Source organism: Palaemon carinicauda, chromosome 35, assembly GCF_036898095.1.
Source record: "Palaemon carinicauda isolate YSFRI2023 chromosome 35, ASM3689809v2, whole genome shotgun sequence".
Lineage (NCBI taxonomy): Eukaryota > Metazoa > Arthropoda > Malacostraca > Decapoda > Palaemonidae > Palaemon > Palaemon carinicauda.
In genome coordinates, this window is record NC_090759.1 from 28,099,211 (window position 1) to 28,124,312 (window position 25,102).

At 34.0% G+C, this 25,102-nt stretch overlaps 2 protein-coding genes across 3 annotated transcripts in view; one reads left to right on the plus strand and one right to left on the minus strand.

The window, feature by feature from the left end:
* The window catches only part of LOC137627408 (protein FAM185A), a 558,433-nt gene that overhangs the window by 85,743 nt on the left and 447,588 nt on the right, over positions 1-25,102 (minus strand). The window lies entirely within an intron of this gene.
* On the plus strand, positions 3,976-15,855 carry LOC137627203 (oplophorus-luciferin 2-monooxygenase non-catalytic subunit-like). Its single transcript, XM_068358283.1, is given in 5 exon segments — positions 3,976-4,627; positions 4,630-4,695; positions 6,456-6,611; positions 13,757-13,858; positions 15,713-15,855. Coding segments are annotated over 5 exon segments (1,071 nt in total). The 5' UTR covers positions 3,976-4,023.

The following is a 25,102-nucleotide window of genomic DNA, read 5'->3' on the forward strand; positions in this document are numbered from 1 at the left end:
AACTTTCTCAAAATTTACGTTTTGGTCCAATTATTATTATTATTATTATTATTATTATTATTATTATTATAACCTCCGCCAATGAGGTCATGCTTTCACCTCTGTCTATTTGTTTGTCACCAACCTAACTCAAATAGTTACGGGCGAATTTTGACCAACGTACTACAAATATATTAAAAACGATGTATTCAGGCCACATCTCTCTCTCTCTCTCTCTCTCTCTCTCTCTCTCTCTCTCTCTCTCTCTCTCTCTCTCTCTCTCTGTGTAAATGCCATATAGGCTGGTATAACTCATGTATGGTGTTTTTTTTATTATCATTTTACATCGAACCATATTTGAAAGTACTTTTTCTTTCATCGATGACTAGAACAAGACCAATGTCAAAATAATCTAATGTAGCTGTTAACGGAAGGAATTGTTTAGCTGCGATACTCCAATAATTTCTACATGATTTCGCGGATTCATGATATATATATATATATATATATATATATATATATATATATATATATATATATATACATATATATATATATATATATATATATATATATATATATTCATATATAAATATATATATATATATATATATATATATATATATATATATATATATGTGTGTGTGTGTGTGTGTGTGTGTAAATGTGTGTATTCAGTATTTGCCGTGGATATTCTAAACGTCAAAGTTTAATGCTTTCACTAGCAAAAACACCCCTTTACTGTCTTTGATTCTCTAAGGTTGGAGAGGCCTCCGCCCATTTCATAGTAGTAGTAAGAAGAGCAACACCATAAGCATGGAAACGCTAGAGACATCTGACGAAAGATTTCCCCCGAGTGTCGGCGTTCTTTTGATTCTAACTGTGCAACTTTCATGGACCACTGGAAAGTATCAGTTTTGATATCATTTACAGCACGAGAAATTATGAAAAGACTTGATACAAAGCTCTGTCTCGTGTGACCTTTATCTTCATTATGGTGAGAAAGATTTTGTGATAACCAGCTGTTGTCTTACTTGCAGAAGTGTAAACATATGGAACTCAAGGGCTCATTCCCAGTACTCTATGGCATTCATTCCCAGACTTCTTCCTTTTTAGTACTTCCAGATACACACACACACACCCATATATATATATATATATATATATATATATATATATATATATATATATATATATATATATATATATATATATATTTCTTCAACTAATAAATTTAACGTGGTGCTAATTGTATAGTGATTATAAAGTAAATACTGTAAAAGACCCGTCAAAAATAAGGGCTCAATATTTAGATAGATATGTCCACACACGCATCCAATATTTTACTTATTTTTTATAGTGTGTTGTTTACGTTTCAATTTTTTTCTGGGAGCTGTAAAGAGCTCCTGAAAATTAGTTCTATTAAGAAACTATAGCATATTATTTAGGGGATAAGTTACGGGATTTATAATGATTTTGGGAATATGTTTAACACCTTAAAATGATTTTGGGAAACTGATAGATTTTCAGTTATTTTGAGGAAGTTTTATGGACTGTACAAGATTAACAAAAGATGAGTTATGGGATTGTGGATAATTTTGTAAAGTCTTTTAAAATACTTTTGGGGAGAGGTTATGAGGTTTCAAATAATTTCCGGGTGAAAGACATAGGCTATGATTTAATCTTGGTTTTTTAAAAAGATTTTTGGAAATGGGTTATGGATTGTAAATCAGATCTTGGGAACATTTTGGGTTTTAAAGTAGCTGGGATAATGGTTTTTAAACCATTTTTGTACCATTAAGACCTTTTATACTATTCGTATGGAAGGGTTATGGGCTTTTCAATTATTTTTTGTGGCAAAGGGGTTGTTGGGTTTTATATTTTCCTTGAAAGTATGAGACTTTAAAACTTGTGTATGGAAAGTTTATGGTTTTTTTTTTAACTATTTTGGAGAGAATTGTCGGCTTTCAAACTTATCTTGAGGAAATCGACACTCCGAAATCAAACCGTTGTTCTCTAGTCTCGGTTAGTGCCCTAACCTCTGTACCATGGTCTTCCACTGTCTTGGGTTAAAGTTCTCTTGCTTGAGGGTACACTCGGGCACGCTATTCTATCTTATTTCTCTTCCTCTTGTTTTGGTAAAATTTCATAGTTTATATAGGAAATATTTATTTTAATGTTGTAACTGTTCCTAAAATATTTTATTATTTCCTTGTTTCCTTTCCTCACTGGGCTATTTTCCCTGTTGGAGCCCCTGGGCTTATAGCATTCTGCTTTTCCAACTAGGGTTGTAGCTTAGCAAGTAATAATAATAATAATAATAATAATAATAATAAAATGGTTCAGCGTTGTTGTTATATATTATGGGAGGGATGTAGGCTTCTGAACTATTTCTACTGTGGAATTATATTTGAAATATTTCTGGGTTGGGTTACGACATTTTAGATTACTTTTAGCAGGAGTTACAAGATTTTAGATAATTTTCTAATTTCTTTTGGTGAGAAGATATGGACTTCTACATTACTTTTAATGAAGGGTTGCTGGCTGTTTAATTATTTTCATTCTGCGGTTACGAGCTTTCGAATTTCAAAGTAAATGTTACTTACTGGACTTTTTGAGGAATATGTAATGAAGATACAGTGCCTAATGACTGGATATCAGGACTCACGGTAGAATGACCAATAAAAGATGTGACCTGAGGAATTGAATATGTTAGATATAGTGTAATAGGAATTGCACTCAAGTCAGTTGTGGTGAAAAAAAAATATACATACATAATAGGTTGAAGAGAGAAGCTAATAAAATGTTCAGAGATGAACTCGCTGGTTTTAGAAATAAAGGAGGATAAGGGACTCGTGTAGATGAGCTAACGACGAAGGGTAGATGGAGGCGACTTAAAACCGTCCCTTCGTAATATCCTGGGAAGAATAGCCCGTGATAAGTGCTGGTCATGTTTCTATACATATCTTGAGAGCTGGAAGACTTGGGCCTACTTGGGTGATAAATAGTATACCAGAGACCCTTCGCTTTGCTAAGTTGTTTAAAACCCGCGCATGATTGACAGAGGCAAGAGACAGTGACATTGCCCTATATAGCAGGACAATGCCCTAGAGACTGACCATATATACATATGATCAGCGGCTAAGACCCCTCTCCATATAAGGTAGGACCAGAGAGGGCCATGTAATGACTGCTGGTGACTCAACAGGTAGACCTATAGGCTCCCCCAAGCTCCCCATCCTTAGCTCACAACGATGGTGAGTTTGCAGACACTACAAGAAATTATCGAGCTTGAACAGGGATAGAACCCCAGTCCGGCAGAACGCCAGGCAGGGACGTTTCCAATAGGCCACCATAAGCATTATTGTTTTGGAGGGAAAGGACATAGGGACTTTTTGGGCGGTTATACAATAAGTTATGGGTGATAGTTACACGTTTTTCAATCATTACTGAGAAAGGCTTATGGGTTTTGAAACTATTTTTGGGGAGAAGTTGTGATTTTTCAAAAATAGCTCTTGGTAGGGGATTTTGAATATTTTTCGAGGAGGACATTAATGGTTTTTCAATTACTTTAAGACAACAGTTAGAGGCTTTTAAAACCATTTTAGGATCGAAATATGGAATTACAATTACTTTTGAAGGAAGGTCATAGGTTTTTAAATTACTGTCAAGCACAAAATAAGATCTTGAAATTACTTTTGGGTTGGGAATAAAGACTCTTCGGATATTTATTTAGCTATTTAATAAGACCAGATGTTTACAATTCTTCCAGTTTTCTGTAAACTTCTTCGCTTTTCGTTTTGGTAGATTCTGCTCCTTATCTGAGCCTATTGAATAAATCAGTCACTTTGGGAAATTATACCACAATTTGTCTAAAGATAAAATGCCATGGAGTAGTTTATCAGCAGCTTTATCATCAGGCCTGAGTATTTATAAAGCTTCCCCTGAGACGTGTAGTCTCAGTTTAAATTTTTTTTACCGTCGAAAAGGCAAATCTACCACAATTTGACTGTGTGCAAGGTTACACAGAAGAATAATCCAATAATGACATTTTCTAGCAACCTCATCGAGTGTCTGATTCTGGTTTTGGTTGCGACCTCGTCCGGGTCAAATGTCAGTGGACGCACTACAGGCACCGAACCCGAAACGAAGGGAAAGGTTGTCGCTTCATCTCCCTATTGCCCTGAACCAGAGGAAATCTACCCCTGCTCGTGTATCATCTATCAGGGTAATTTCAGAGATATAGATTGCTCCAACGTGACGAGCGAAAATGAACTCATATCTATTTTCGAGAAAGATTTCCCAACAAATCATTTAATGAAATTCATAATGGATGGAAATACTAACATACGTACCCTGAGCGCGGGCATTTTCGGCGAGAAGACATTCCAATCTTTCGCCATCACGAATGGGGTTCTGGAGAAGGTAGAACTAAATGCTTTTGTTGGTAGCGTCCTTTCGCTCGGAAACATTGACCTCCAGTCAAATGAGCTGACGTATTTCCCCTTTGAAGAAATACCGCAGTATAGACACCTAGAGAGTTTGAACCTACGTGAAAATAAACTCGCAATCTCGTCAAACATCGTTTCCCAGACCCTAATGGATGTCCATCTCGACAATAATCCCATTGGTCACATTCCAGCCGATTTCTCCAAGATGTTCCCGAACTTCAGATCTTCAGCTGCGCTTCGTGTGAACTTGAAGAAATATTAACAGGTAGTCTTAAGATTCTAACATTTGAGTCAGAAATCCAAAGATCATTAGTTGATAAAACCCCATGCCTTCAATTACTTCTCAGTTGCTATTGAAATAATTTCATACTAATATTTTACCATTTCTTAAAAGAATACGGTATCCTTGAGTCGTATTTTGATGATTGAAACGGGCAATTTAAAGTAAAAAAAGAAAAAAAAATATTGTAATTGATGTTTAGACAAACCGTTTCGACTACTAGAAAACCTTTCGTTCGGTTACTTATGCATAAATAAAATACGAACTCAAAGGATAGGCTGCTAATTCACTGTTCCAATACTCTCTTTTCAAAAAAGCTGGGGTGTGTAGGAAGTAATAACAAATTAAGTGCGAACCAGGAAAATCAGTCATTTCTTCATATAAGGGTTTTCTATTCAGTAAAGATAGCTAAATATGGCCGCGGCAGTTGTAGTAGTAGTAATAATAATAATAATAATAATAATAATAATAATAATAATAATAATTCGGTAGTAGAACCTCTTTCACGCCGGTTTCACTGGAAATAATGTCTTCCTCAGTGGCATTTATGATAATGATAATAGTAATAATAATAATAATAATAATGATAATCAAAATAATGATAATAACAATAATAATACTAATCATAATAATAATAATAGTAACATCGACTATAATAATAATAGTTCTGAGATCTTAAAGGTCATGAGCATTGAATTAAAGAATATATACACACACACATATATGTATATATATATACATACATATATATATATATATATATATATATATATATACACACATATATATATATATATATATATATATATATATATATATATATATAATAAATGTCGAATACATATGCTAAAACATTAAGCGAGATCATCAGGATCTTCCTAGATCTATAGTATGGGCCTTACAATATCTAAAGTCACTGCAAAGATTCCAGGCGAAATAAACCTCCCCTTTTGATAACGTCATAGCCAATGATACTGTCCCCCACGTTAGCAGATGTCACAATACATCCCGTTACAAATTTCCAACTCTACTAATTTATAATGTGTTGTGACCACTACTATATTAGAAGTTTGGCTATGACGTCATCAACAGGAGACAACATGATTGGCTATGACGTCATCAGCAGGAGACAACATGATTGGCTATGATGTCATAAGGGGAAGGACCTTATTTCGCCCTGAATCTCTGCGACGGCTGTAGTCAATGTTATCAGAAAGGATTCTATTCTTCAATCTTAATCATAGTAATAATGAATCAGCACAGTTAAAGAGGAACTTTGGAAAAGTGTCAAACCTCCTAACGTAAAATATCATCATAATAAATATGATAATAATAATAACAACATAAACATTTATAAAGTACTAATTTCTGCGATCAATTCATTTACAGATATAAACATCATCATAATAAACATCTAGATTAATTTCCGGGATATCTATGATATTTCTTTAATTTCATTGACTCTTGCAAGAATGGTATTAACATTCTAAGAGAATTTACAAGGTTTACTTTTCTTTCCAGAGGGATTTATAAGTTTTCTTTTCTCTTCCGAGGGCCTTTACAGCTCTTCTTTTCAATTCAACCGCATGCTTTTAAGGCAAACTTAAATTTTCTTAAAGTCATGTGTCCTTCACAGCTCTTCTTTTCAATTTTGAGTCTACATTTACAAGTCTTCAATTCAACGGACGTTTATTAATTTTCTCTCTAACTGCAAGGACATATGTTATTTTTCTCTTCAATTCCAGGAACCTTTTCAAGAGGACCCCAACTGAGATACGTCGATTTGGTACACAACGAGCTGACTTCTTTACAAGAAGGAGCGGTTGACCTCGACCCTTCTTACTCAGCCTTGCTCCTGAGTTACAATAAGTTGAGTAACATCACCCAAGGAGCCATTAACGGTAAGTGGGCGATGCAATGCCATAACACCCAAAGATATAATGACGCCTTTAATTAATAATTTCTTTAACCACGGCATTGATAAACTATGAATATAAAACAATTCCTTTAAATGTGATAGTTTTAAACTATCAATATCAAATGATTCCTTTAATCACGACAGTTCTAAATTACTAAGATGAATACATTCCTTTCCTTTGTTCCAAATTACCAAGAGAAATTCATTCCTTTCCTTGGACAGTCTTAAACTACCAAGACAAATTCACTCCTTTCCTTGGGCACTTTTAAACTACTAAGATTAATTCATTCCTTTCCTTGGCCAGTTCTAAACTACCGAGACAAATTCACTCCTTTCCTTAGACAGTTTTGTATTACCAAGATAAACTCATTCCTTTCCTTAGACAGTTCTAAACTACCAACAAACTCATTCCTTTCCTTGGACAGTTCTAAACTACCAAGACAAATTTATTCCTTTCACTGGACAGTTCTAAACTACCAAGACAAATTCAATCCTTTCACTGGACAGTTCTAAACTACCAAAACAAATTCATTCCTTTCCCTGGACAGTTCTAAACTACCAACATAAATTCATTCCTTTCCTGGAACAGTATTAAATTACCAAGATTAATTCATTCCTTTCCTCAGACAGTTCTAAACTTCCAAGACAAATTCATTCCTTTCACTGAACAGTTCTAAAGTACCAAGACAAATTCATTCCTTTCACTGGACAGTTTGAAACTACCTAGACAAATTCATTCCATTCACTGGACAGTTTTAAACTACCAACACAAATTCATTCCTTTCACTGGACAGCTCTAAACTACCAACACATATTCATTCCTTTCACTGGACAGTTCTAAACTACCATTACAAATTCATTCCTTTCACTGGACAGTTCTAAACTACCATGACAAATTCATTCCTTTCACTGGACAGTTTGAAACTACCAAGACAAATTCCTTCCTTTCACTGGGCAATTTTAAACTACCAAGACAAATTCATTCCTTTCACTGGACAGTTCTAAATTACCAAGACAAACTCATTCCTTTCACTGGACAGATTTAAACTACCAACACAAATTCATTCCTTTCACTTTACAGTTCTAAACTACCAAGACAAATTCATTCCTTTCACTGGACAGTTCTAAACTACCAAGACAAATATTCAATCCTTTCACTGGACAGTTCTAAACTACCAAGACAAATTCATTCATTTCACTGGACAGTTCTAAACTACCAAGACAAATTCATTCATTTCACTGGACAGTTCTAAACTACCAAGACAAATTCATTCATTTCACTGGACAGTTCTAAACTACCAAGACAAATTCATTCCTTTCACTGGACAGTTCTAAACGACCAAGACAAATATTCAATCCTTTCACTGGACAGTTCTAAACTACCAAGACAAATTCATTTCTTTCACTGGACAGTTCTAAACTACCAAGACAAATTCATTCCTTTCACTAGACAGTTCTAAACTACCAAGATGAAACTACTCATTTAATTCCAAAAGGTTTAAACTACTAAGATAAAATTACTCCTTTAATCTTGACAGTTCTAAACTATCTAAATAGATTTATTGCTTCAATTATGACAACTCAAAACTTCCAAGATAGAATGATTCTATTCATTGCGACAGTTTAAACTAGGCTTAAAAGCCGCTCATGATTGTTAGAGGCAGGGGTCAGTGACAGTGCCCTAGCTAGCAGGGCAATGTCCTAGAGACTAACCATATATACATATGATTAGCCCCCAAGTCCCCTCTCAACCCTAGCTATGAACAAAGAAGGCCAGGCAATGGCTGCTGATAGCTCAGCAGGTAGACCTATGGGCTCCCTCAAAACGCCCCCTCCTTAGCTCACAAGGTCACAAGGATGGTGAGGTTGCAGACACTACAAGAAACAATCAAGTTTAAGCATATCTCGAACACAAGTCCGGCAGATCGCCAGGAAGGGACGTTTCCAATTGGCCACCACAACCCAAGCGAAAATCATTCTTTCAATAATAACATTTCTACATTACCAAGATAAATTTATTTCATTCATCCCAGCTGTTCTAGACTATCAAAATGGAATTATTCCTATATTTGTGACAGTTCTCAACTACCGACAAGAAATTATTCCTATACTTACTAGCAAATACATCAGCCAAAAGGGTTGCCTATTCCTTTGGACAAGTAACAGACCTATCTAGTTTAAGCATAGAAGGAAATGTTAAATTTACACCAAAGTGTGCAAATTTAAGGGTATATCAGCTTTTATGTTACTGGGCTGTACCAGAAAAGTTGTCAGTTTTTGATAAATTATGCATAAAATCACTCCTTTAATCGTGACAGTTCTGTATGAAAACCATTCCTTTAATCATACCAGTTTTAAACTACCTGGATAAAATTTCTCCTTTGATAGCAACAGGCAGTCTATCATTATATTTGCTATGCAAATGCAACCATTGAAGACCAAATCCAGCATGTCCAAGACCATGATGCACACGCATTAGCTACTCGCCACCACACAGCCAAAGAAACAGGACTAGAAAAGAGGAAACACTGAAATGGACAAATTAGGCCCACCAATAATTGGCTCTTCAACACAATTCACAAGATTCGTACATGTCTAGTGGATAAAGAACTATGTTTCTTCTGTGAGAAAGATGATGCTAAGAAGCTCTATCAGTTGAGGACAGTCAATGCTGGGAAATCTCCTAAAGATGTTGAAAGATCCAATGATGACACGGTAAAAACAAGACTTACATTCAATCAATATTATCTTCCACAAAACCTGCTGAACAGCAAAGCATGTTTTCCATGGATACCGAGAAGCCAGAACCAGTAGAAGCAGAACCCTTTCTATAGCACGCAAATATGCTCAACCGGATTAACCTTATTGATGTCTAAACACAGAACCAAGCATACCTCCTTATGGAAGATATACTTATCACAGAAGGCTTGGAAAACCTTGTACCTACATTCAATAGTAAGTAGCTGTAAGAAAAGATCTTCAATGCCATGCCATATCTGAAAATCTCTTTTCAAGAATTAAAGGAAGCCAGCTGTTCTCTATTCCCAAGAGGAATACAAGGAAAGCATGGTTTATTCTTCAATGGAGCGTTATGGTGATGAAAAGGACATCATGCACACAATCTAAAGAGGAACACAGGTGGTAGGGAAATGCACAAATGCACTGCAAACTTTATCAAGAGAGTCAAGGATACAAACATCAAAGAGGTCCCCTGTAACATCTATGAAGGTCCAGATGAATTGTATATCACAACCTGATGGATCATGATAGGACCTATTGACAGCATGGAACTCAAAGGTGGACTAAAGTTATTGACCGAACAACAATCACAGACTGCCAGAACATCATGATGCAATGAAACAATCAAGGCATTTAAACTGAAATATGAAAACTCATTTGGTACCGAAGGTGGCAAGATACATAATGTGATCAATCATGCCTACATCAATGATGGAAATGTACCAACGACCTTGAATGCTGATGTGACTCATCAAAACTGTATGAAGACTACATGTCAAAATGAATCAATGGAGATGTCAGCCCATGAGCACCAGTAGAGAACCACAAGCTTTTCATGTCAGCAAATATGAAAAATACAGTAAAACTCCCAGACAAGACTTTTGGATCTAAAGAAAACCAAGGACTTGATTGGCAGACTGATGGTATGGTTAGGTCCAGCTGAAACATGAATAAGAAAGAGGTCATTTGGAACCAAGATTTTACTCTGACACCAAGAGCCATTTTTGTTCTATATGGTACAATCATGCCGTGCCTTGACAATCGAAGTTGGCCCACTTCCTCGAAGTGATAGCAACAGTACAAACTCCACAAGAAGATTACCAGCCCAAAGATGGGATGGACATCACACCAGATGTCCAAATCGCACGTTAGCCCGCTTAAATAGAATGGGTCTTCTACATAAGATAGGTATGAAACTAGCAACCACAGTGACAGTAAAAGCCACCATGTGAATGCTTAACTGACACGCTGATGTCCCTCAAATGAGATTATGATGAAACTATCCTTGTGTTTGGCATGCATAGATGACTCTCTGAAGAGTAATACAGATATAAGAGAGCAAGTATGAGCACCAATCCCGTATTAGGTCAGAGATGACATAAATACAAAAGACATCCTAATGAACAGATTTCTTTCATAAAACAAGACAAAGACTGGTCTGACATACTATCTTACTGCAAAGACTAAGTACAACAGTACATCACACAAAAGGGTGGCCACCTAATTCTTCATGGCATAACAGAAACAATAAAGACTTGCTATTCCATGATAATAATCATGGAGAAGAAGATACAATATTTATCTAACATGCTGATCTGGCGTCACAGTGAAACCCACTGGTTACACAAATGTGTTTCTGCTCCCCAAACACAGATCTCCTAGCATTAGTCATAGCTTGCTTGCTAAGATGTCATGCTAAAGAACACATCGATTTCTGTGGCCTCTGGGGTTATGGGGATAGAGCCAATATGATGAGCCATAGGGGCAGAAATATCAAAGTATTTCCCAGCCTTCAATGCATTCACTGGCGCTGAACACATTGGACAATTCTCTCATTAAAGGAAAGGAACCTGGCAGATGTTTTCAATAGAGGCAGAAGTGACCGAAACTATGTTGGCCATTCTGGCTTCTTTGTTTGCACAGCCTACTCCCTTAATGGTATCTACACAAGATCATCTCCAGACTGCGATGGCATCTCTTCTGCAAGTACAAGGCATCACAGTGAAACCCATTGGTCACACAAATGGGTTTCTTCTCCCCAGACACAGATCTCCTAGCATAAGTCATGGCAAACAATGATGTCATGCTGAAGAGCATGTCCATTTCTGTGGCATCTGGAGATATGGGATAGACCCAATATCGACAGCCACAGGGGTAGAAATAGCAAATTCCTTGCCAGCCTTCAATGCATTCACTAGTGCTGGACACAGAGGACAATTCTCTCATAAAAGGAAAGGAGCCTGGCTGGGTGCATGGCTACATTAAGGAAGAAAGAAATGTAATCAGCTCTCAGCAGATGCTTTTAATAGAGGCAGAAGTGACAAACAATGTTGACCATTCTGGCTTCATTGTTTGTACAGCCTACACCCTCAGTGGCATCTACATCAAGATCATCTCCAAACTGCGATGGCATCTCTTCTGCAAGTACAAGGCAGAAAGGGGCAAGCCACCTAATACCTTTGTAGCCCTTTGCCACCATGTCCTAAGAGTCCATATCTAAGCCAGTGTTGGGACAGGCCAACATCGCGCTGCATGATCTTCAGTTGGATTCCCTGTAGGATGGCTACCACGAAAAATTCAATGGCCAGTTGAAACAAACCATTACAGAAGCCCTTCTAGCTCCAAAAGTTATCAGTAAGATGATCAGCTGCCAGTGTAAAACAGACTGTTCTTCTGCCAAAAGTTCTTGAATAACAAAGAACTTAGGCTGTCCTGAACAAATCGTTGCCAGAGCAGTAGTGTCAAAATGACGAAGACACAAGAGTATAAAAATAATAAAGATTAAACCCATTTTTGTCATAGGGAGCCTGTTGGGTTTTAATGGACACTAATTTAGCGGAACGTTCATGTTTGATTACTTGCAAAATATTCATTATAACAGGATATTTCAGTTAAATAAGTTTGTAGTTGAATCTAGATTATCTATTTTATCACTATTGGATTCCTTTGTCCTGAAAATGGTGGTTTATCTGTGAAAACCATATTTGTTATTTAGGAGTTGAGATATTAACTAAAATATCTTTTATGGCAGCCATTTTATAAAACCTAACATGGCGACCATATAAGTAGCAAGGCAAATGGAATCATTGTTTTCTTGCTTATACAATAAAGCTTCCAAAAATGTAGATTTGGTACTCTAGAACATTATGGCGAAATTACATAGTGAACCTGACTATTTTTAGTACTACTTGCTTTCACTTTCATCTAGGAAGGAATGCAATAGAGAAAGTGCTTTAATTGAAGACTCTCTCCTCAGGGGCCTCTGTTTGCCTCAATGTCTCTGTTGTTTCATTATCCATATGCACTCTTTCAGCTGACAATGAGCCACTTCTCTCCACAACCTTGAATTCATTACCTCCGCCAACGAACTTGGGAGGTTATGTTTTCGCCCCTGTTTGTCCGTTTGTTTGTTTGTGAACAACTTTCTGGCCACAATTTTACCCATATAGAAGTGCAACTTTCAGGTTTTAATTGTTATGTTGAGAAGTGGAAGTGATTCAATTTTGAAAGTCCTAAGGCAAAGGTCATGGTGAAGGTCGAGTAAAAGGTTGACCGAATTAACCTTAACCCCAAGTTGCACGTGATTGTCACCGATTTCTAATACGCCTACGATCTAAATTATTTCTAGGAAAGGCAAGCTGGTTTCGCGAAATAAGCTGCTTGGGCAGAGGTCTGTGCTCTCGGAGTGCTTTTCTAGTTGATTTATGGAATTGGAAGGCATGGCCTACCGCAGGTCTGGTGAAGTCTTTAAGCTCTTACATGTAACTAGGGGAAAATTCCACATTTGCACTAGGAAATCAAAGTTCAAATAGGTTAGACGATAAGATGGAAGCAAGGAAGTGAGTGGAGAAAAAAAAATAGCATTTGACGAAAATACTGAATGAATACCAACTAATTATGGAGTATTATTCACATAACATTTATTGACAATATAAATACCAAAGCAATCTGAAATAATCTGTATAAATGACGTAAAAATCTAAATGAATAATGATGCTAAATATTGCTGAAAATAACGTCCCTGGCTGGCTGCTGAGCGCCAGACGGGTTCCAGTCCCGCTCAAACTTGTTAGTTTCTTTGGTCGCTCCAACCTCACTATCATTGTGAGCTAAGGATGGCGGGTTTGGGGGAGCCTATAAGTCTATCTGCCGAGTCATCAGCAGCCGTAGCCTGGCCATCCTTGGTCATAACATGGGTGGAGAGGGGGCTCGGGCGCTTGTCAAATATTTATAGGGCATTGGCCTGCTTGACAAGGCAATGTCCCTATGCCTTGCCTCTGTCATTCATGAGTGGCCTTTAAACCCTTAAACCCATTGAAATAGCAATGTATTTCGAATTATTCTACACAATAGCGCTAAATGATAAACAATTTTCTTTGTATCCAACAGGTATCACTTTCGAAATAGAAGTGGATGTGAACCAATTTGAACAACTGTATGAGGATGTCTGGAGGCCAGTGTTCGAAAAAACGACTTATATCTCGATTAACCGTAAGTTCTCTACTATTTTTGTGAATAGAATTATATAAAAAAATAAGTGTATTTACATACGCATATTATATTATCATCCCTTGCTAAAGTACAACCCTAGATGTATGTCAGACCAGCAAGATGATATAAGACCAAGGGCTCCAACAGGGAAAATTGTCCAGCGAGGAAAGGAAACAAGTAAAAAAATAAACTACAAGAGAAGTAATGAAAAATGAAAAGGAAATAATTTAAGAACAGTAAAATTACAATAGATCTTTCATATACAAACTATAAAAACTCCATAAAGACAAGAGGAAGATAAATAAGATAAAATAGTGTGCCCGAGTGTACCCTCAAGCTTTTTGGATATGTCCCTGCGTTTAAAATTGATATATAGTCTTACTGATATCTCAAAATCGTAGATAATATATCTCCGGTTTCAGGAAAAGACCAAAACTGCACTTATGTTTGTTTTTTAAGTTTAATATTTGGTGGCGACGCGTGTTTGGAACCACTCTTTTACTTCATTTCTCATCAGAACTACAATGGTTCCATATACAATTTATGACGGTGAAATTAAAAAAAATGCAAAAATATTTGGAAACTCTGAAATGAAATGCAATAATCACTCTTGGATTTTAGGAAATATATGACTGGATAATCAAGTTCATTCTTTTACTCTTTTGTGGACTTTCTTACTTCTAGGAGCTACATTCAAACCAGGCTGTCTTAGCCATTCTTTCAAAATCAAAATGAAATTACGCGATGGCCCTCCAAGAAAAACTGGTTAAAATAGTCAAGACACAAGTTAATAAACGCAATTTTTTTTATTATATAGATAAAATACAATGTAATGTTTTCCTATAAATAGATTTTGTGTGTGTGAGACCGCATGTACCTGGGTAACAAACCTGCCCACGTCCATCCAGCGAATAGTTTCTCTTACTACGCTACTAGCCCTTATACAAAAATTGAAAGAGAATGTATGAATCTTGGCAGAAGAGCTCATTACAGTACACAACGTTCCTAGTGTCGGAAAATGCATCCTACCGCCATTTGCGATGGTACGGATTAGACAATTATTGAAGTAAAATATTTTAAAGATCACAGAATCACATTGTTAGATTTTCTTGGGGTTCGCCCAAATAATTTGTTCTCAGAGATGAAAACTGGACACTAAAAAGTTAAAAGAGTAAGAACAACGAGAAAATAGGGTCAGGTGTAGAATAAAGAACAGAGAGCAACTGAGGGAGTACCGAAAAGAACCATTTATGGCATCTCAATCTCTGATACTCCACACGAATCTATTCGTTTCTATCGGTAGGATTATATCCAAAGGCCTACACCCGGAACCTTATTTCATTCTTGTGAGCTAAGGATGGGGGTTTTGGGGAGCCTATAGGTCTATCTGCCAAGTCATCAGCAGCCATTGTCTAGCACTCCCTGGTCCTAACTTGGGTGGCGAGGGGGCTTGGGCGCTGATCATATATATGGTCAGTCTTTAGGGCATTGTCACTCTCCCTTGCCTCTTGCAATTCATACGTGGCCTTTAAACCTTTAAACACCCTACTACAATACTTAAGGACCGCTTTCACGCAAGGTCATGTACAAACATACAGCAAGTTAATCTTATGATTATACCCAGCAACCAATGATGATCTACTCTATCAAAAAACTAAATATTATATATATATATATATATATATATATATATATATATATATATATATATATATATATATATATATATATATATATATATATGTATATATATGTGTGTATATATATAATTGATTAAATTTAACTGGTTATTTAATAATTTTCCCTTCCAATATTTCTTTACTAAATCACGGTAACATTTTCTCCCTTTGGCAGATAACCCGTTGCTGTGCGGCTGTGACATGGCCTGGCTAATCACCAACCCGGAATTCATGGAGAAACTTTCGGGAATAACTAAATGCAAAGATGGAACTTATCTGTATGACCTTGATCCGGCCTACTATGAAGAAATGTGTTGACGATACTGACCCAATTTTATTGGACCAATACATAAATACATTATCATGAAACATAACATACACTGTTAAAAATTTGAATTAAAAAAACTGTAAATGTCTGGCATCATTTATCCCAGGATTTCAAAAACGGGTATATTGATGTAAATGATTGATATTACGGTCTCAAACCCGTAAAAGATAATAACAAAGTAAGGTAAAATTACGGTCGCCTGTATTTTACTAAAATACGGGTGAAAACAATGTACTTTTACGGAGGATTTCCGATTTTTTTTTCTAACAGTCTAGAAATACCACTAACCCAGCCACTGAGAGGGGCAGGGCAGCCTCACCTTGGTGCCGGTCCCAAGCCCGGGTATAAATTGGGGAGGGTTGGCAGCAGGAAAGGCATCCGGTCATGAAAAATTTGCCAAAACAACTATGGTCAGTGAATATAATCAGAATGAAATTAATGCTAGGGCGGTCCCCTTAAGCGACCACAGGAGTTAGAAAACTATCAGATAAGATCCAAGAAAGTAGACTGAGGTGGTACGGTCATGTCATGAGAAGAGATGACCAGTATATTGGGAGGAGAGTGATGGAAATGAAGGTACAGGGAACGAGAAGGAGAGGGAGACCAAAGCGAAGGTGGATGGACTGTATTAAGGATGACCTTCGATCAAAGGGATTAACCGGTGATGAGGTGTGGGACAGAGGTAGATGGAGAAAGCTGACCAGAAACATCGACCCCACATAGAAGTTGGAAAAGATGTAAACAAAGAAGTAGTCTAGAAATACCACTAGCTCGGTCAAATGAGCCGAAGTTACTTTACAGACCTACTAATTTAAACCCGTGTGCCATAAGGTCAGAACATAGCCCTATAGTGCATAAAAATCAACGGCTCACATAGTCTGCTAGATACTAGTGGATACAATAAAATATGACATAAACAAATACACACAAAAAGGTAGATAAACATAAAAATAAATTTCGATACAAAATATAATATAAACAAAATGAACGAAAACATCCTACATAACACATCACTGGATTTCGGAAAAAAATAGATAAAAGAAAAATAAAAAAACACAAAACTCAGTAACTTAAAAATCATACTCTTTATTTTATTCTTAAAATAAAGAAGTTGTGTCTTTGTCCTATAAGAATGGAAGGAGTATTCGTCTGAGAGGGGATAATTGCAAATGAAATAAAGTTTTTGCATATAAAACTACGCAGGTGGTTATTTATCTTTTCATATTTACTAGGTAGAAACTCTGTTCTGACTATTGCTTGATTATCATTATCATTATTACAGTTACTAGTATCATAATTATCTTTATTATTCATAAAGTATAAATAGTCACAAATAGCGAGTCTTCACGTTCAATAAATGGTAATGAAAGACTCTAAAGAATAAAGTTGGCAAAAAAGAAAATCTAAAAATGAGAAAAGAGAATAATAATAGAACATATCAACTTACACGTAAATAAACCAAAAGTATTAAATTTTATCTTTAAAAAATACAATATAAAATCGGGCGAAATTTTCGCAAAAATTTTTGGCTTGAATTTCGGCGGAAATTTTCGGCTCGAATTTCAGCCGAAATTTTCGGCACGAAAACCTCGGCCGCTTTTCGGGCCGAAAATTTCGGCCGATTTTCGGGCCGAAAATTTCGGCCGATTTTCGGGCCGAAAATTTCGGCCGATTTTCGGGCCGAAAATTTCGGGCCAAAAATTTTTATATACTGTATGTTTTCATAAAAATACTCATTGATTTCAATATTCAGTTCAATTACGTATTGTTTTCGTACTATACAAAAATATATTTGTTCCAATATTGAAATTAAATTACACAATTGTTCCAATATTGAATTGAAATATAACTTTGTTTCCATATTAAATCAGAAAACATATTTGTTCCCATTTTCAGTTCCCCATTTAATTAAAATAAATCTTTGTTCCCACACTGAATTCAAATACACATTTGTTTCCGTATTTAATGAAAATAATTATTGTTCACACATTGAATTCAAATACACATTTGTTTCCCCATTTAATCAAAATAAATCTTTTTTTCCACATTGAATTCAAATATACATTTGTTTCCCCATTTAATCAAAATAATTATTGTTCACAAACTGAATTCAAACACATTTGTTTCCTCATTTATTCAAAATACATCTTTTTTCCCACATTGAATCCAAATACACATTTGTTTCCCCATTTAATCAAAATAAATCTTTTTCCCACAGTGAATCCAAATACACATTTGCTTCCCCATTTAATCAAAATAAGTGTTATTCACACATTGAATTCAAATATACATTTGTTTCCCCATTTAATAAAAAAAAATCTTAGTTCCCATACTGAATCCAAATACACATTTGTTTCCCCATTTAATCAAAATAATTATTGTTCACACATTGAATTCAAATACACATTTGTTTCCCCATTTAATCAAAATAAATCTTAGTTCCCATACTGAATTCAAATACACATTTGTTTCCCCATTTAATAAAAAAAATTATTGTTCACACATTGAATTCAAATACACATTTTTTCCCCATTTAATCAAAATAAACCTTTGTTCCCACACTGAATCCAAATACACATTTGCTTCCCCATTTAATCTAAATAAATATTGTTCACACATTGAATTCAAATACACATTTGTTTCCCCATTTAATCAAAATAAATCTTTTGTTCCCACACTGAATCCAAATACACAACTGTTTCCCATTTAATCAAAATAAATATTGTTCACACATTGAATTCAAATACACAATTGTTTCCCCATTTTATCAAAATAAATCTTTTGTTCCCACACTGAATTCAAATACACATTTGTTTCCCCATTTAATCAAAATAAATCTTTGTTCCCACACTGAATCCAAATACACATTTTTTCCCCATTTAATCAAAATAAATATTGTTCACACTTTGAATTCAAATACACATTTGTTTCCCCATTTAATCAAAATAAATCTTTGTTCCCACACTGAATTCAAATGCACAACTGTTTCCCCATTTAATCAAAATAAGTATTGTTCACACATTGAATTCAAATACACATTTGTTTCCCAATTTAATCAAAATAAATCTTTGTTCCCACACTGAATCCAAATACACATTTGTTTCCCCATTTAATCAAAATAAATATTGTTCACACTTTGAATTCAAATACACATTTGTTTCCCCATTTAATCAAAATAAATCTTTGTTCCCACACTGAATTCAAATACACAACTTTTTCCCCATTTAATCAAAATAAGTATTGTTCACACATTGAATTCAAATAAACATTTGTTTCCCCATTTAATCAAAATAATTATTGTTCACATATTAAATTCAAATGCACAATTGTTTCCCCATTTTATTAAAATAAATCTTTTGTTCCCACACTGAATCCAAATACACATTTGTTTCCCCATTTAATCAAAATAAATCTTAGTTCCCATACTGAATTCAAATACACATTTGTTTCCCCATTTAATCAAAATAATTATTGTTCACACATTGAATTCAAATAAACATTTGTTTCCCCATTTAATCAAAATAATTATTGTTCACATATTAAATTCAAATGCACATTTGTTTCCCCATTTTATTAAAATAAATCTTTTGTTCCCACACTGAATCCAAATACACATTTGTTTCCCCATTTAATCAAAATAAATCTTAGTTCCCATACTGAATTCAAATACACATTTGTTTCCCCATTTAATCAAAATAATTATTGTTCACACATTGAATTCAAATACACAATTGTTTCCCCATTTCATCAAAATAAATCTTTTGTTCCCACACTGAATTCAAATACACAACTTTTTTCCCATTTAATCAAAATAAGTATTGTTCACACATTGAATTCAAATACACATTTTTTTCCCCATTTAATCAAAATAAATCTCTGTTCCCACACTGAATCCAAATACACATTTATTTCCCCCTTTAATCAAAATAAATATTGTTCATACATTGAATTCAAATACACATTTGTTTCCCCATTTAATCAAAATAATTATTGTTCACACATTGAATTCAAATACACAATTGTTTCCCCATTTTATCAAAATAAATCTTTTGTTCCCACACTGAATTCAAATACACAACTTTTTTCCTATTTAATCAAAATAAGTATTGTTCACACATTGAATTCAAATACACATTTTTTCCCCATTTAATCAAAATAAATCTCTGTTCCCACACTGAATCCAAATACACATTTATTTCCCCCTTTAATCAAAATAAATATTGTTCATACATTGAATTCAAATACACATTTGTTTCCCCAATTAATCAAAATAATTATTGTTCACACATTGAATTCAAATACACAATTGTTTCCCCATTTTATCAAAATAAATCTTTTGTTCCCACACTGAATTCAAATACACAACTGTTTCCCCATTTAATCAAAATAATTATTGTTCACACTTTGAATTCAAATACACATTTGTTTCCCCATTTAATCAAAATAAATCTTTGTTCCCACACTGAATTCAAATGCACAACTGTTTCCCCATTTAATCAAAATAAGTATTGTTCACACATTGAATTCAAATACACATTTGTTTCCCAATTTAATCAAAATAAATCTTTGTTCCCACACTGAATCCAAATACACATTTGTTTCCCCATTTAATCAAAATAAATATTGTTCACACTTTGAATTCAAATACACATTTGAATCCCCATTTAATCAAAATAAATCTTTGTTCCCACACTGAATTCAAATACACAACTTTTTCCCCATTTAATCAAAATAAGTATTGTTCACACATTGAATTCAAATAAACATTTGTTTCCCCATTTAATCAAAATAATTATTGTTCACATATTAAATTCAAATGCACAATTGTTTCCCCATTTTATTAAAATAAATCTTTTGTTCCCACACTGAATCCAAATACACATTTGTTTCCCCATTTAATCAAAATAAATCTTAGTTCCCATACTGAATTCAAATACACATTTGTTTCCCCATTTAATCAAAATAATTATTGTTCACACATTGAATTCAAATAAACATTTGTTTCCCCATTTAATCAAAATAATTATTGTTCACATATTAAATTCAAATGCACATTTGTTTCCCCATTTTATTAAAATAAATCTTTTGTTCCCACACTGAATCCAAATACACATTTGTTTCCCCATTTAATCAAAATAAATCTTAGTTCCCATACTGAATTCAAATACACATTTGTTTCCCCATTTAATCAAAATAATTATTGTTCACACATTGAATTCAAATACACAATTGTTTCCCCATTTCATCAAAATAAATCTTTTGTTCCCACACTGAATTCAAATACACAACTTTTTTCCCATTTAATCAAAATAAGTATTGTTCACACATTGAATTCAAATACACATTTTTTTCCCCATTTAATCAAAATAAATCTCTGTTCCCACACTGAATCCAAATACACATTTATTTCCCCCTTTAATCAAAATAAATATTGTTCATACATTGAATTCAAATACACATTTGTTTCCCCATTTAATCAAAATAATTATTTTTCACACATTGAATTCAAATACACAATTGTTTCCCCATTTTATCAAAATAAATCTTTTGTTCCCACACTGAATTCAAATACACAACTTTTTTCCTATTTAATCAAAATAAGTATTGTTCACACATTGAATTCAAATACACATTTTTTCCCCATTTAATCAAAATAAATCTCTGTTCCCACACTGAATCCAAATACACATTTATTTCCCCATTTAATCAAAATAAATATTGTTCATACATTGAATTCAAATACACATTTGTTTCCCCAATTAATCAAAATAATTATTGTTCACACATTGAATTCAAATACACAATTGTTTCCCCATTTTATCAAAATAAATCTTTTGTTCCCACACTGAATTCAAATACACAACTGTTTCCCCATTTAATCAAAATAATTATTGTTCACACATTGAATTCAAATACACATTTGTTTCCCCATTTAATCAAAATAATTATTGTTCACACATTGAATTCAAATAAACAATTGTTTCCCCATTTTATCAAAATAAATCTTTTGTTCCCACACTGAATTTAAATACACAACTGTTTCCCCATTTAATCAAAATAATTATTGTTCACACATTGAATTCAAATACACATTTGTTTCACCATTTAATCAAAATAAATCTTAGTTCCCATACTGAATTCAAATACACATTTGTTTCACCATTTAATCAAAATAAATCTTAGTTCCCATACTGAATTCAAATACACATTTGCTCCCATATTGAATCAAAAGGAGTCTTTGTTACTTGAGAAATTAAGATGAAGTTTTGTTACTATGATGAATTGAGAAGAATCTTTGTTCTTATATTGAAAAAATACATCTTTGTTACCCTATTCAATTAGAGAACTTATTTGTTCACACATTAAATCAAAATAAGTCTTTGCTCAATTAGTTTGTCTCCACGTCGAATTTCAATTTATTGGGGAACTTCGTATTAAAGAATCGTTTATTATAATTCTTTGAATAAATTAATTATAGAAAAACGGAAATCACCCTGCAGATGAATAAAAATAACTAAATAGCGTAACTAAATTTCCGCAACGATATTTGTTTATTCATACAGGTTGCATTAAAGAATCAATCAATATTAAATAGAGACATGCTGTTATCATAGTTCAAGTTTAGATAAAAGTGCAAAAATATCTCTGTCTTCAATAGGATTCAAAACCCCGGGAGAGTTATAGTTGTCAGAATACAAAAAGGTTGTCTATTTTGTTCTTCAATAAACTGGGGTGATGTCTACTTACGGCAAATCATACTGAACTACTACAAAACACCAGCTGCCCCCCTCCCCCCCCCCACACAAAAACAATCAAAAACAAATAAAACGTCTCCAATCCCAACATAGGAGAGCTTACTAATCAAAAGTATAAACTGTGATCTTTATTTTAATAGAAGCAAAATTTAAGCCTTTCACTGATTTAAGATAAAAAGTCAACTCAGAGGTTCAAACAGTTGGCACTTAATTATATCTTAAATTAAGGGGCCTTAATTGAATGCTTCTGATCTACGCTTTTGTATCCCTAACTTAGTTACGATATTTTGAAGTAAAATAAAAGATAAATAATATTAAAGGCATAACTACGGTATATGGGGTTTCATCAACCACATGATTTAGGTTACATTTTTCTTTAGTATTCTACTTACCTAAAATATTTGGGTCTTATTTAGGAATATGATTTCGAGTTCTAACTGGTGTTATATCTAGAAGCATAATCTGAGGTTTTAATAATTGCTAACTATGCCTCTCATTTAGTAACATGATCTAGTATCTATTCAGTTTTAAGCGATAGTTCTTATCTAGGGATTTAATCAAGATATCAATCAAGGGTCATAATATATATTGTAAAATGTCACAAGGTTTGGGTTCTACTGTATCTAGGAACATAATCAATGGTTGTATTCAGTCCTAAATCAAGTGCCACTTGGGAATAACTTTTGAAGCTTATCATCAACTCATAGGAATATTACCTTTTTTTATGTCAACAGTATTTCATCTCATTTAGAGTATAATTCAGAGTACTCCATAATCCAGACTCGACTCCTCTTTTAATGTAGTCTTTTATGTAAAGGTCAACTCTTTCATTGATATAAAACTCATCATTTAGAAAAATGAAAAATTGAAAAATGTGTATATATAATCTGGTGTGTAATGTAACTATAATAACCTAATGTTCGTTCGGTCCAGATTGCCTTGCATATAACAAGAAAAAAAAAACTCTTGCACAAAGCCAACCCGTAAGTAATACATTTTCATTTGCTGTTGTCCATCTCCAATTGCGTTTTCAAAGCTACCTATATCATTATTATCATTATTATTATTACTTGCTAAGCTACAATCCTAGTTAGAAAAGCAAGATGCTATAAGCCGGAGGGCTCCAACAGGGAAAATAGCCCAGTGAGGAAAGGGAATAAGGAAACTAAACGAGAAGTAATTAACAAATAAAACAAATATTTAAGAACAGTAATAAAATTAAAATAAATATTTCATATATAAACTATAAAAACTTAAAAATAAACAAGAGGGAGAAAAATAAGATAGAAAAGTGTGCCCGAGTGTACCTTCAAGACAGTGGAAGACCATGGTACAGAGGCTATGGCACTGTCAAAGACTAGTGAACAATGGTTTAATTTTGGAGTGTCCTTCTCTTATAAGAGCTGCTTACCATAGCTAAAGAGTCTCTTCTACCCTTACCAAGAGGAAATTAACCACTGAACAATTGCAATGGAGTAGTTAACCCCTTGGGTAAAGAATTATTTAGTAATATCAGTGTTGTCAGGTGTATGAGGACAGAGAAGAATATGTAAAGAATAGGCCAGACTATTCGGTGTGAGTAGGCAAAGGGAAAATGAGCCGTAATTAGAGAGGAGGATCCAATGTAGTACTGTCTAGCCAATCAAAGGACCCAATAACTCTCTAGCAGTTGTATCTCAACGGGAGGCTAGTGCCCTGGCCAACCTACTACCTATATGTGTTGGGATAAAATAAACAGGGTAGACATGACTACTATTATTACCTTTAATCTTAAAGAAGCCCGAAGACGCTAGCATGAAGAAAACCAAGCATTCAATGACAGTTTGTTTTATAGTTTGAAAGAATCCTAGGGATGATGGTGAACCAGTATGGGGTCTCATTAATTCAAATATCCTGGCATCTGCGAATTTAGCTTAAAGAAAAGGATTTATTAATTGTTTTTTTTAATTCAAAGGTTACCAGTGAAAACTTATGAAAAATTATTTTTTTTTTTTTTTTTTATAAACCCTAGGCTACCCGTGAAATGTTGGTATCAAATGTCCATCCAGTGGGAGTATCTTTTTTTTTTTATTAAAAATCCACAGATGTTGGCATGATTTAGCTAATTATCTGATGTAAAGTTTGTTTATATTATCAAAGAATCGTAAAATTGAAAGTATGGAAAATTATGTACCCAATGAAAGTGGTGTTATCTGTGTCGTTCTCGCAACACGAATAAACAGAAAATAAATAAATACATCGATGGATTTTTACTGATTAGTAATGTCGACATCAGTTTCTGGATGAAAACCAATCCTTAGAGATGGTTGACTTGAATCTCGTTTTACCATCTAATTACATTTACATACATCTCGTGTTTTGACATAAAAAATCAACAACTTTTTACTATGAATTATTCTCTTATAAAGTTCCAGAGCTCAGTTACTAACTTAAATTGAATATATTTCATAAGAAAAACACTATTGTTGACTTTAATTGAAGG